Below are 12,744 nucleotides of genomic sequence, written 5' to 3' on the forward strand. Positions count from 1 at the left end.
AAAAAAAATGTAACAGTTAAACTATGGTGTGTTTGCATTACAAATGATATTTACAAAATCAGATTTTTACAAATTCTTTTAATGTTCAAAATAAACACAAGTACATTTCTTTACCATTTGTCTTTATTCGATCAACAGTTAAGATAATGAGCCCAAACAATTTTAGATTAGATGCAAATTACAGCAAAACTGGTGACGTGAGTTCCACCTGTTAGCAACATGCTAGTAGAACCCAATGGAAACGATGTGGGGCAAGTCTATTGATGTTATGGTCAATAATATATATAGTTCTCAGCAATAAAAAAAACCTGTTTTATGTTCCATCAGACAGCATAGCAGACCTTTGTCTCCTTGGTTTATGCTAGGTTAGCAAGCAGGTTAACTTGTGTGTAACATGGCAGTTGATTCTACTTTTGCTTACCATGTAGCAAAGAGAAGCCTCCTGCAGTGCACAGTATTGCTCAGAAGAACTTCACAGGTATGAAAAGTTAAAGAGGAGGTCCCACTGACAAAGTATATTAACTGCTGTCTCTGTTGTCAGTCACTCTGTTGGCACGTAACCACGAAGCGTGCAGGGGAGACAGATTCTAATACTTCAAAAATGTACAGTGATTCGGTCTGTTATGAATATTTATTTTTCAACTTATTCAACCATCAGTGAGGCTGCACAGTTAACTCTGTGTTAGCCTACATTTTATGAACGTATTCATTGTCACAGTTATACTCATCACTATGCCAGTTACTTAGCAACCATAATCACAATATTGCTAATCCCTAATAGCTGGCTGCAAGTATTAACTGTACTTTAACTGTAACATTCAGGTAATAGTCAAACAATATCAACTGATTGTTGATATTAGCATTAATTAAACTAAAACTGCTAATCTGTTGACACTAATGATTCGATTATTATCAGTGAAAAGTCCAAATATGGTGTAACCAGTTTACTACTGGATTGTCGGCCATAGATTTATCTTTACTCTGCTCACAGTTGTAAAGTTGACAGTATGCAGAGGATCGTGGGGAAGCCAACTAAATAACAAAACTGCTTGTCAGCGGTGAGACTGCGCAAAGCTGAAGCCTCAACCATCTGACAATGTTTACTGAAAAACAACTGCAACAGGATATGGTACTTGATATTTAATGCATTGTCCATCTGTTTTGAAGTTGCCCCCCTCTGGTGCTGCTAAACATATGACTATAGTACTGTAATTTTATTGGTCTTTATTCATCAACGTTCTCGCAACTGTTACAATATACTGATGTCAAAGCATCATGCTTATCCTGCTCTCTACCTTTGGTATAAACTGCTACAGGTTGCTCTGTGATTGTGTAGCTGACACTTGATGTTACGGTGTGTTCACACGCTGTGTTAACCTCAGACTTCCAAGACTTGAGATTCGTTTGATGCGTTTAATGGAAGAAGCTACCAAATCCACATCATCCCAACAATGCCCAATGTAATTTCTTTGTTGTTTGGCAGCCGACACTCAACTTTTGGATGTCAGAAGCTCAGACGCACGTATGGACGCCCCACACAGACACAGAGCAGCCTGGGTGATTTTTTTTTTTCAGTCTGAACATGTTTAGCTTGGCTTCTGTACAGGGATAATGTGAGTAAGACATATACAGCTCAGGCCTGACAAACGTTAGTCTTCCCTTTTTTTCCTCTTTTTCTCCTTTTCTCTAGTGACTAGTTGTGTTTTGTGTTGTCCCCGTAGGGAGGAGACAAGACGAGCTGCTTGACAAACTATTCAGTCACATTCATGGCAAGCTGGATCTGAAATGTAGTAGTATGGACACCATAACTATTTCTGCATTGACACAGACCAGGGGTGGTTAACAGGGTCCACTGCATGCTAAGTATCTAGTTCTTGTTCTTCTGTTTATTTGAAATAAACTGTTAACATAAAATGCATCACTTCCTGTGAGTGGGAGGATCTTTCCCAGGAAAGAGCTACCAGACTGGTAGGTGTTTAGAACAACAAGTGCAAAGATTTCCACGAACTGGTTATTAGATGAATCACTGCTGTGTTATATCAACTTATTACAGTCATTTATTTATATGAACATGTCAAAAGTTACACAATTAAACAGGGTGCATAATGACATTATAATTAGTTGTTGATTTTGTAAAAATAAGTCAATATTTTCCAACATGTTGACACAGTGGTATAACTGTAAAATCCTGGCTTCAACATAGAGGTAACTTGTAGCTTTTTTATGCTAGTGTATTAGAGGTGGAACATGCATAATATTAGCAATTATCTGGTAACATTGCCTTTATTTGGTACACATTAAATGGTACATATATTAACCTAACCTATCTAACCTATAAAGTCTTTGTTTTCCACTTTGCGATATATTTTTTAAATATATTTTCTAAACTGGAGGTTGTAATCTTTCAGTTCAAACTTACCATACATACTGGGTCATTTTGTAGATGTGTAACAAACACTTCCCCTGACAGCGTGGATAACAGATGGCGTGTATAGTCGTGCATGATCTAGAGCTTTGTTGTTATGCTTCCTGTACAATTGGATGTATCTGCTGGAAATCCATCCTTAGATCCTTTGGTGTCTGTTCCAGATGTACATTTTTTGTTTCTTTGTTTCTTCATTCTCATCTCTCTCTCTCTCTCTCTCTCTCTCTCTATATATATATATATATATATATATATATATATATTTCTATCCCTTGCTTCCCCTCTTCACTCTCTCTCTCCCTGCCTTTCTCTCTATCTCTCTCTCATCTGATATACCTTCCGGTCATTGCTGAAGGATAAATCAGGATTTTTTTTCATGGTGCTGACAAGCAGAAAACTTTGTTGGAGAGGGTGCATATAGACATTACGAGCTGTGTATATAGCAATTTAGTGGTACAAAATGTGCAGGATTGTACAACCTTCTGTGCATGATTGTGCTACATATAGACACACTGCATATTTCAAGAAGCTATAGCAGGCTAGCAAGGTAGCAACAGCCAGCAGTTTCCAGAGAGTCACTGTAGCTTCTCAGCTTCTTCATCCTTTGTTGGCCTGTCTGTTTGGGCCAGTGGATAACAGGATGTAAATAAGACCGCTGTCTGCAGACTGTCTGCTCGGCTTGTTCACTTTAGAGATATGTAGACCCCCACTCACACTCACACACGAAGACATTCACGATTCTGCACAGCAGCTGCAAATCAGTGCACTGCATGACACTGGCAGGCAGCAAAAAATTGTTAATATACCTGAAATTTGAGGTGATATTTGCAAGCTCTTTTGTGCCGACCATGGAAACGTATAATCTCCTCTTCCCTGAAGGGGAAAGTAATGCTGTACTGCAAAATGGAGTCTGTAGGTTAAAGTGGAGGACAGCACACACGGAAAGGCACCCTGGCTAAAACAGAGTGTGGAGGTTTAAATGGAGATTAGAACATACAAACATTCCCTCTGGCGAGCTGTTGGCAGAGAAAGCTTGGTGTGTCTTGCTTACTCAATGTTCCTTTCAACCTATGTTATAGTTTTCTGTGTAGAGTTGCAGATAGATCTGATTCTGATTAATCTGAACTTTGTTGGTAAACTCCAGTCTGGCAGCCAGCAGAAAACATTAGCCCACGTATTCCCAGCTATAGGTTGAAAATGCCAAATTTCCCATTTGAATCAATAAAGTTAATTTAATCTAATCTAATCTACAAATGCCATGAGTTCAGGCTAGTATTGATGTCTGAACATAATGTCCACGGCTGTCTGTGTTTTTTTTCTCTTAAATTTGATGAGCCTTTGTATAATTAATATAACAAAATTAATCACAGACTTTGCTTTCATTCAGATGTTTGGAATAAAAAGTGTGCTGGCTTTTTCCCCCCTCTGTGCTCGTTCTCAGGGCTGAAAGAACAGTACAGTTGGGAAAAAAGGGAAATCAAACACGGGCAGATAAAGAAAGGGTGGAGAGAAGAGGGGAAATGCGAAGCAGAGAGAGAAAGAGAAGAGGCGAAAGAGAAAAGAAATGATATACAGTAAAAGCTCTGCCGGCATAGGCCTGCTTCTGCTCCGAGTGTCTCTCTCTCTCTCTCTGCTCTATTTATAACTCTATGGGAAATTGCTGAGTGGGCTCTTCCGAGGGTTTTTGCTGTAATTGATTCAAAATGCAAGTTGTCTCTTTAGTGAGAAAGAGGAGAAAAGGATACCCAGTCAGTTATATAGACAGTATATGCATGCGGTTAAGATGAAGGTCCTTGCATTTAAGCTGGATACATTTGTTGACCAGATACTAAATCTCTGTAATAAAGTAGAGCCAGAGAGCGTCTGTTATCCTATAATGACTGTAATAGGGCCACACCCATGATATCATAACAGTGTGGTTCATCAATTGTTGTGATTCATCTAGTGTAATGTGCACTGCAGTTGGATCCCATTTTCTATAACATGCCTATTTTTCATTTGACTGCAGTAAAAGCTGATTTACTATCAATTATAGCAATAAAAAGATAAAAATCAATTATGCCTGCCTGGGTAAAAGCCATGACACCCATTATAACGCACAATACAAGACATTTTAGAATTTGAAGCACTCTTCTCAAAAAGATTTTTTTATTTTCTCAAGGACATCAGTTGAAATGAGGTCCTGTAGTGTTTCATTTAAAAAACTGATAAGAACGAAAAGAATGGCAGTATCAATACTTGGCATCAAAAGTATCAAAAATACCAATATTTTAGATTATGTATGTGTATCAATTTTCTAGTTACTGTGATGCAGTGAGGAGCCTACTTGTTAGTTTCAGTGTTGTGAGTCTGATGGCTGATGCCAGAATATGAATCACATTCAGCCCGTGGTATTGCTGACAGCTCGCCACCCATCCAGAAACAAAACACCACATTCTGCAGCTGCATGTAAACTGTTGCAGTTATTTATGCCCAAGAAATACCAAAACCTTTTCCAGCCATTTTCATGCTCACACCCTGTGGAGGGCTCTCTCTCTCTCTCTCTCTCTCTCTCTCTCTCTCTCTCTCTCTCTCTCTCTCTCTCTCTCTCTCTCTCTCTCTGTGTGTGTGTGTGCCGCTCTTATATTTCTATTTTTGTGAAAACCAGTTGAGTTTTACACATCCTAATTTGTTAGAAGGTCATTTTGACAAGTCCTCATTCTTTAAGGCTTAGTTTACAGGGTTCATTTAAGGCCTTTTTTTATTGTTAAAAGTTTGTGATGGGCTTCCACACCAGTCACAAAATTACACACTGCATGTGCATGACTAAACAGGGCACTTCTTTGATTTCCTTCTGGGTTTCTGCACCCAAAGTTTCAGCTTCATTAAACTTTGACCTCAAAATACATTGACCTCCACCAGGCACATTCAAAGACATTCTGACTACTTATGTGTTATTTGGAGTATTAACCACAGCTATAACTCTACACTGCATCGTATAGATAAAGTCATAAGCATAGCAGAAAATATCCAGGAAGCTAGTGATACAATACGCTTGTTTACATATTCAACATCCCATCCACATTTGGTATGTTAGTAAGATAATTAATTTAGTACATTCTTCATGTTAAGTATTTTAAAGCTGCATTAAAGCTGCTCCAATCAATATTTTTATATTAACAGTGGATCAAATGACTGTGTGATGTGACGAGGTGTCGCTCGTGGTGACAAACCCACAGAGAATTATCACCTGACACCTGCAGTTTCCCTTCAGCACTACAGAACGTTACAGTTTCTTTAAAGGTGCAATGTGTAAGAATTTAAGAGATTTAAGGGTTTAAAACATTCAAAAATTAACTAAAATTATCAACAGAATATGAAGAAATAACAGTTTTTACGTTATGTCAAAGACGTCTATGTATTGTGTTGCAGCGATATCTACTGAAGTTAGCATGCCTACCTGCTAGCCCGTCCCGTCTCGTAATACCACTTAGTACCTCAAGAGGCGATAGTCCGATTCATAGTCCGTTTGATATGAAAAATATTCTGGCTCTACATGCTGTCGCTGCCTCTCTGATGCCTGACCTTCCTTTTGCTGCTTTCCCGCTTGACGCCTCTCCTGTCCCTGCCTGAACCCGCTGTGTCTTCATCGTCCCCGGAGTCAGAGTCCTAGTCGGAGCCGCTGTAAATCACCCCCGTACTGTATTCCCTGTCGTCAAACTGGCCTCCATCTGTCCCGGTCCAGCCGTGTTCACTGGGAGGCTGCCCATTCGCCCACCAGCACTCATTGCTGTGTCGTCGTCCCCCCAGCCCTGGACTGAAAACCTCCTCCTCCTGGCAGTCCAAAGCTTCTGTGCTAGGACCCTGAGTCAGCTACACAGCTAACTAGCTAATGGCAGTTAGCTGCAGTTATGACCTGATATGTGATATGCTGCCCCCTATTTTTTGGAGTATGAATTCGACAGGTGGAGAGTAGTTTCAGTTCTTACACATTGCACCTTTAAACTCATTGTTTAGGATTCATGGCCCGAAACCTTATTGTTTTGGTTCACTCTTACAACTCTCATCAGCCTTCCAACAAAAGCAGGTAGCTGTTTTCAGTGAAAAGGCTCTGTACGCTACCTGCTCAGCACCAAACAGCAGATGAAGATAAAGTTAGCAATTTGCCAGATATTTTTCTCAGGAGTTGGTGGAGACCAAAAACAGAACTAAAAGAAGTGTGAATATTAGACTTACATTCATCAGGTTCTCAGAAACACAACTCTAAATGAATGCTAATGTTGCTCTGTATCTGCTGGATGTGTAAATAGGCAACTGTTTACTAACACGTTTCTTCTTCGCACGTTGCTTAACATATACTGACATATATATATATACTAACATGTTATTCAGTGAAAATGATCTTGTTACTGTAATGGTAATCAACAAGTCAGTTAGATTGATTTGTTATTCTTGGATAATGTCAGACTCTTGTTTTGAAATAAAGGCATCATGAGAACATGCATGTATTAAGGAGAACTGAATACTGTATGAAGAAATGGCTGGCAATTCATTCGAACATAATTTACTCAGCCAGCATAAAAGCAGAAAAGTTTTCTCTCTTACTTTGCTTCTGCTGTGTGCGACTTACGACACGTGCATTGTTACTCTCTCCCTGCTCCTGATGGCTCATACCATAGACTTTACATTGAGATGATATCATGTGCAAAAACACTTTCCTGAGTCTCAGCAAGTTTTATAAATATTAAACGGAGCAGACATGGTCAGTATAAATTGACCTTGTCTGCTGTTTTACAGTTTTACAGACATATTTTATAATGGACATCAAAATAATGGGTGTCCATTATAAATGAGATCTACTTAAAAGTTTTCCTTTGCTTTGCTTTTCTATTTCATTGTGGGTTTGGTCAGGGGTTAAGAAATGGATGCGATGAATGAGAGTCCATAATCTCCTATAAGGCAATTGTGAGTGTGTTTGTGTGTGTGTGTGTTCTTGTGTACATCTGTATTTGTGTGTGAGAGGGGTTGGAGGTTAACAACTGTATGTTTGACCCCTCCTACTTCCTGCACCACCATCACATGACCCTCGTGACTGTGATGATGTCTTAACTGTAGCAGTGATGTCATATTGATGGCGGTGATGTCACGGTATGCAGGTCGTCTCTCTCTGTAGTTGGTGGATTGTGCTGTTTCTAACCCCTCATCTCTCTGCTCTCTTATGTCTCCCTCCTTCCCTTCCTCTCTCTTTTCCCCTCCTTTCTATCTGTCTTTGTGTACTTCTCCTCCTCTCTTTCCTCCTGCTTTAACCCCTCTCTTCCCTCTATATATTTAACTCTCCGCACCTCCCTTTCCCCCCTCTGTGTCTTGTTTTCCCTCCATCAGGTGTCCCAATGACTATACGGGGGACCGCTGTCAAAACTCCGTCATGGCCGGTTTCTACAGTATGTCCATTTGCTCTTGTCTGTCTCCTTCTCACTGAGATGCTGCATGCTATGGGGTTGGATGTAGGGAGCGCTCTGTGTGTGTGTGTGTGTGTGTGTGTGTGTGTATGTGTGTGTATGTGTGTTTGCAAACCTGCTCTTATGTTTCATGTAAGTTAACATCTGTGTGTGTGTGTGTGTGTGTGTGTGTGTGTGTGTGTGTGTGTGTGTGTGTGTGTGTGAATGTGAGTTTGCACGCCTCTGTGTCTGTGTCCCCTCCATCTGCCTGTCTCCCCTGGTTCCTCTGTGGTGCTCCTCTGGTCGCCAGAAACAAACAATGGAGATATTTTATAATTTACACATAAGATATTTTTCACACTAGTTCATCTGCTTGAAATCTTATTTAGAGCACATCACATACTGGAGACATGACCTAGAAAGCTGCATAAAAAAGCCCCAGAATTGACAGCTCAACAATCAGCACCAAATTTGTACTTTGTATCTACTCTTCTTACATTTTTAAGCTGTAAATTGCACATTAAATACATTTGTAGCTTGATCCAGAGAACTACATAAAAAGAAACAGAGGGGACAGAATTATCACAATAAGCAGTACAGGAGTTTGAAGTTATTTGCTTTTATTGGAACACTTTGTCACTTTTCTTTGCAGATGGTCCATTGGTGCTGCTTAGATTTCTAGCAGTAAAAAAAAAACCCTAAAAAAAAAAACCCATCAAGGCTAAACTTTGTGGATAGAAACTATTAATATAAGGTTGTAATTCATTACTCTATGCTGTGCCTCTCTTACAAACAAAGAGAAAAATCTTTCATTGATTTTACTTTTTGGAGTAGGAGAATGACTGACAATTGAAAGCTTTAGATGGAGAACAATGTGAAGTCCTTCTGACATTGTTTTGAACAGCTGCCAGTCATTACGAGAAGCTACAGTGTGTCCAAAATCATTTAAGCAAAATTATTTGGCAAGTGAATGAGATTTAGAGTTACAATATGTTCAACATTTCAGGCCATAATGTAATGAGATTTGAAAACATCACTCGTGGTTGTATCTATCTGAGAGCCAGTCCCTTTGTGATATTGATTTTCATATAAGATGAGTTTCTTGATATCATGTCAGTGGAATCTGTCCTGAACTAAGAGATTAGGAAAAAACCCACAGGGGTGAATGTGATAACCTGTTGTTTTCACCCTGAGCATCCATGGATCATCTGATAAAATCTCTCATTATGGCATGTGGCTAAATGCTGCTTGAAATGTTTTGGGGTTGACTAATATGTTCAAAAAGGTGTCACATGTTTTGCTACTCATCAGTTTTTGTGAAATACACGTATTCACTTTTGTTAGTAAGTTGAATATGAAATAACAGCCAGGAAACAGTTAGCTTGGCTTAGCATAAAAACTGGAAATGGGGGAAAGAGCTAGCCTGGCTTTGGTCAAAGATAACAAAAGCCGCCTACCAGCACCTCTAAAGCTCTCTAATTAACATGTTATATCTAGTTTGTTTAAAGCTAGGGTAGGTAATGCTGGAGAAACTAGCAAGAGACTTCTGATTTGAAAGTATCCAACCGAAAAAATCTCAGCCCCCTCCCTTCAGACCTCCCTCCAAAGTTGCTCCCCCAAAACACATTTTCATGCGCAATGAATGCATAAGCAGAGTGCGTAGGTAAACAGGCAGGTGGCAGCCACAGATACCGGATTTTTTATCTTTTTTTCCCCCAGAGCATTTGATTTATTGATTGCTGTCAGGATGTAAAGAGAATTTCAACAAATATATCAAAAATGCTTCTGAAATACATAACCTACCCTAGCTTTAATTTACCACGTAAAAACTACAAGATTTGGTTTCACGGGAGGTTATGTGCCAGGAGCAGTGACTTCCTGTCTTGTTATTAGCCTGAGGTTACTTGGAAACCAGTGGTGCTGGTAGGCAGATGGGTTTTTTTACCTTGTGACAGAGCGAGGCTAGCTGTTTCTCCCTGCTTCCAGTCTTTATGCTAAGCTAGGCTCATGGCTCTAGCCTCATATTTACTGTACAGACACAAGAGTGGTATCGATCTTCTCATCTAACTCTCGGCAAGACAGCAAACACGCAGATTTCCCAAAATTTCAAACTATTAAATCATAGGGATGCAAATAGGGCATGCCTTGTCACTCTCCTGTGATTGCATGGGTAGTGACACTGAAACACTTATAGTCAGTATTGGTACAATCAGATGATAAGCAGTGATCCCAGGACATGTGCATACAAATTTAACACTGCACAGAAGGTTTGGCCATGCTACTGTCATACAGTAAAAACGGCTCCTCCCTCCACTGGCTGTGTCATGCTCCTGTTACTGGCCCAGCAATCACAGGGAGATAAAACAGAGGGATTAAAATGCCTCTTGTTTCCAGGGGTTAAACACTGTTGCTCCACGCCATATTGTCTTGTTTTGCTGTTTGTCTGTTGTGGAGGTTTCCACACTGAATAAAGTCACAATTAAACCAAGAACAGGTTTTACATCCTAAGATATCATATTATATGTAATGTCTGCTTATTTATGCTTATACCATCATCAAGCCTTGTCTACATGCTGAAATCTGTCTGTGTGACGTGCTTTTATTTTGCATTGTGATGCTCAATCAGTCAGTTGAAGCTGCTGTTTTAAATCCATGTTGATTTGTTACTGCCTGGTTTTCTAGTGGTACGAACATAAAGCACTTTCAAAATGTAGAGTAGTTAAGGTTAGGGTGGACAGAAGATTGGCTGACTTTTGAATGGGCATCTCTCCTTATGGCCAGTAATGCATGCAAAGCCATGGAAAATTGCAAATGCTGAGATGATTTCTCTGTAAATCATATGAAAGGTTATAATAGCTGTACGCAGCAGTAGTGGGACAAAGTGCTATACAAGAGGTATGCTGTAATCAGTACAAAGGCACACAATTGCCATTAGTCAAATGAGTTACAGCACCCACCCCATTTGCTGTGCCAGCCTCATCGACTGTACTGTGTTTTTATGTTGGAGAGTAACTCACTGCTTTTTTATCTTTTGTTTTTCTTGGGTTTTTTTTCCTTTTGTCTTGTTTTTTTTTTCTTTTGTTTTGGATTTTTGTCCAATGTTGTTTACTCCAGAAATGAGGTCTAGTAAATATAGCAGTAAGTGATGTGGCTTCTTGTCTTGCTGTCTTTGTCCTTCTGTCTCTGCATGCCTTTTCCTGCCTGTTGGCTTCTCTTTCCTTCTGCCTTTGGTTCATTTTCTTCCTTCGCTTTTGATTTTGTTTGGTTAAGTTTTTTTCTTGTCATTTCTGGGGATCACAGAGCTGAGGCTGTCTGAGTTGTCTGTCTGTAACTGGACGGTACATATGTCAATCGCCATGGCTGACAGCACTGATTAATTTATATCCTGGTTCAGCGTGTACAGGACATGACTTGAATAATATATCTGCTCCAAAGTGAACATTACACCTGACCCTATCTGTCTCTTTCCTTTTACCACGACAACTTTCTGCGCTGGCAGAGCTTCTCAGAATTGAATTTATGGGTATGGAACATTATTATTCATTTTGCTGTGCTTAAAGGGTTTGCCAAGATCCTCTCACAGTCACACATTATTGTGCCATCTTCTTTCTAAAACCAACAACTGGGTCTCCCTTTAACCTCTCCCTCTTTTTCTCCTGCCCACTAACCTGCTTTTAAGACATGTAACCTCCCTTCTCTGCATGCACTCTTCTTACATTCTGACAAATTTAGAAAAGTAGACTTTAGAGAAAGAGACAAATTAACTGGGAAGGATACATTAATGAAAGAAAGTGCAGAGGCAAATTAAAACACAATGTAATGGGCCTTATACAAATCCAAGTTGTGTTTATCTGGACATCATATCGGAGCAAAAGCTACCTTCTTTGTCCAAAAATCAGAGAATGTTTCACATCATCGATAAATACAAGTATCTGGCTCGTCCCCTGGGCTTTGGCAATGTGCATATTGGCTTCAGCAGCCTGTCGAATAAAAACATGCAAGCTGCGAGTATTTTTGCAAAGCGTTGCCAAAAGCGAGCAAAAGGCCTGACCACATAGTCTGTCCTTATTATTCTGCCCTTGATTGACTCAGTGTCAGAGTCAAGCGCTCGCCTGTCCTAAATCACGATTGCTGTTGGCTCCACTATGCCAGCGAGCTCGCCTTCCCATTACCCTTTGCCTTTCTGTATCAGTACCCTGTGACACACACACAATGCCGAGCCAAGGCTCTCATAGGCTTTTCAATCCCTACAGAGGCCCTTTATTTAGAACCCTCCCTCGCCCCCCTTCCTTCCCCTTCAGTGGTGTGTCTAGAGCTTTTTGAGGGAGGGGAGAGGGGGAAAGGTGAGGTGATGAATTAGGTAAAGGGGACAGTTTTTGATTCACATGCCCCTGTTTCAAGTTGATTTCAGAAATGCTATCAATAAATTCAGCTTTCTGCTATATTTTACCTTATTTTCAACTATCTTTCCTCCATAAGAACCACAGCTAGATACATAGACAGATAGTTTTCAGCTACTGATTGCTCATAGGTGTCACTGTGTCAAGTGGACAGCTTCAGTTTTAGTCCGAACTGAGAAGACACTTTGAAACTAACAAATATTTGTGTTTCAGAAGGTTTATGACATTGAAAATCAATGATTGGTCTTCAGTGACTTTAATTCAGCCATAACAAACAATCCAACGGCCTCTATAATCCAGTCTTAGCAGATAAGGGGACAAAGTCAGGCCAGTCTTTGGTTTCTGGGGACTAGTTTCTCCCTGGGCCTTTCTCCTGGACACGCCCCTGCTCCCTTCTCTGCCCCCTTCCTCTCCCTTTGTCTACATGTTTCCTCCTGCTCCTCCTTCCTCACCACTTAGTTTTTCTCCTTTTATTCCCTCCCTCTTCCCCTCATGTTCTGTT

At 40.1% G+C, this 12,744-nt stretch overlaps 1 protein-coding gene across 2 annotated transcripts in view; it reads left to right on the forward strand.

Moving 5' to 3' along the window:
- Positions 1 to 12,744, forward strand: part of nrg2b (neuregulin 2b) — a 52,436-nt gene that overhangs the window by 28,419 nt on the left and 11,273 nt on the right. Inside the window, exons 5-6 of one of the 2 annotated variants that reach the window (XM_044204295.1) lie at positions 7,787 to 7,845; positions 11,342 to 11,365. In XM_044204295.1, coding sequence (XP_044060230.1) covers positions 7,787 to 7,845; positions 11,342 to 11,365 — 83 coding nt within the window. The remainder of the gene's footprint in view (positions 1 to 7,786; positions 7,846 to 11,341; positions 11,366 to 12,744) is intronic. The other variant, XM_044204296.1, reaches the window with a different exon arrangement.

The sequence above is a fragment of the Siniperca chuatsi genome, linkage group LG8 (assembly GCF_020085105.1).
Source record: "Siniperca chuatsi isolate FFG_IHB_CAS linkage group LG8, ASM2008510v1, whole genome shotgun sequence".
In the NCBI taxonomy this organism is placed as follows: Eukaryota; Metazoa; Chordata; class Actinopteri; order Centrarchiformes; family Sinipercidae; genus Siniperca; species Siniperca chuatsi.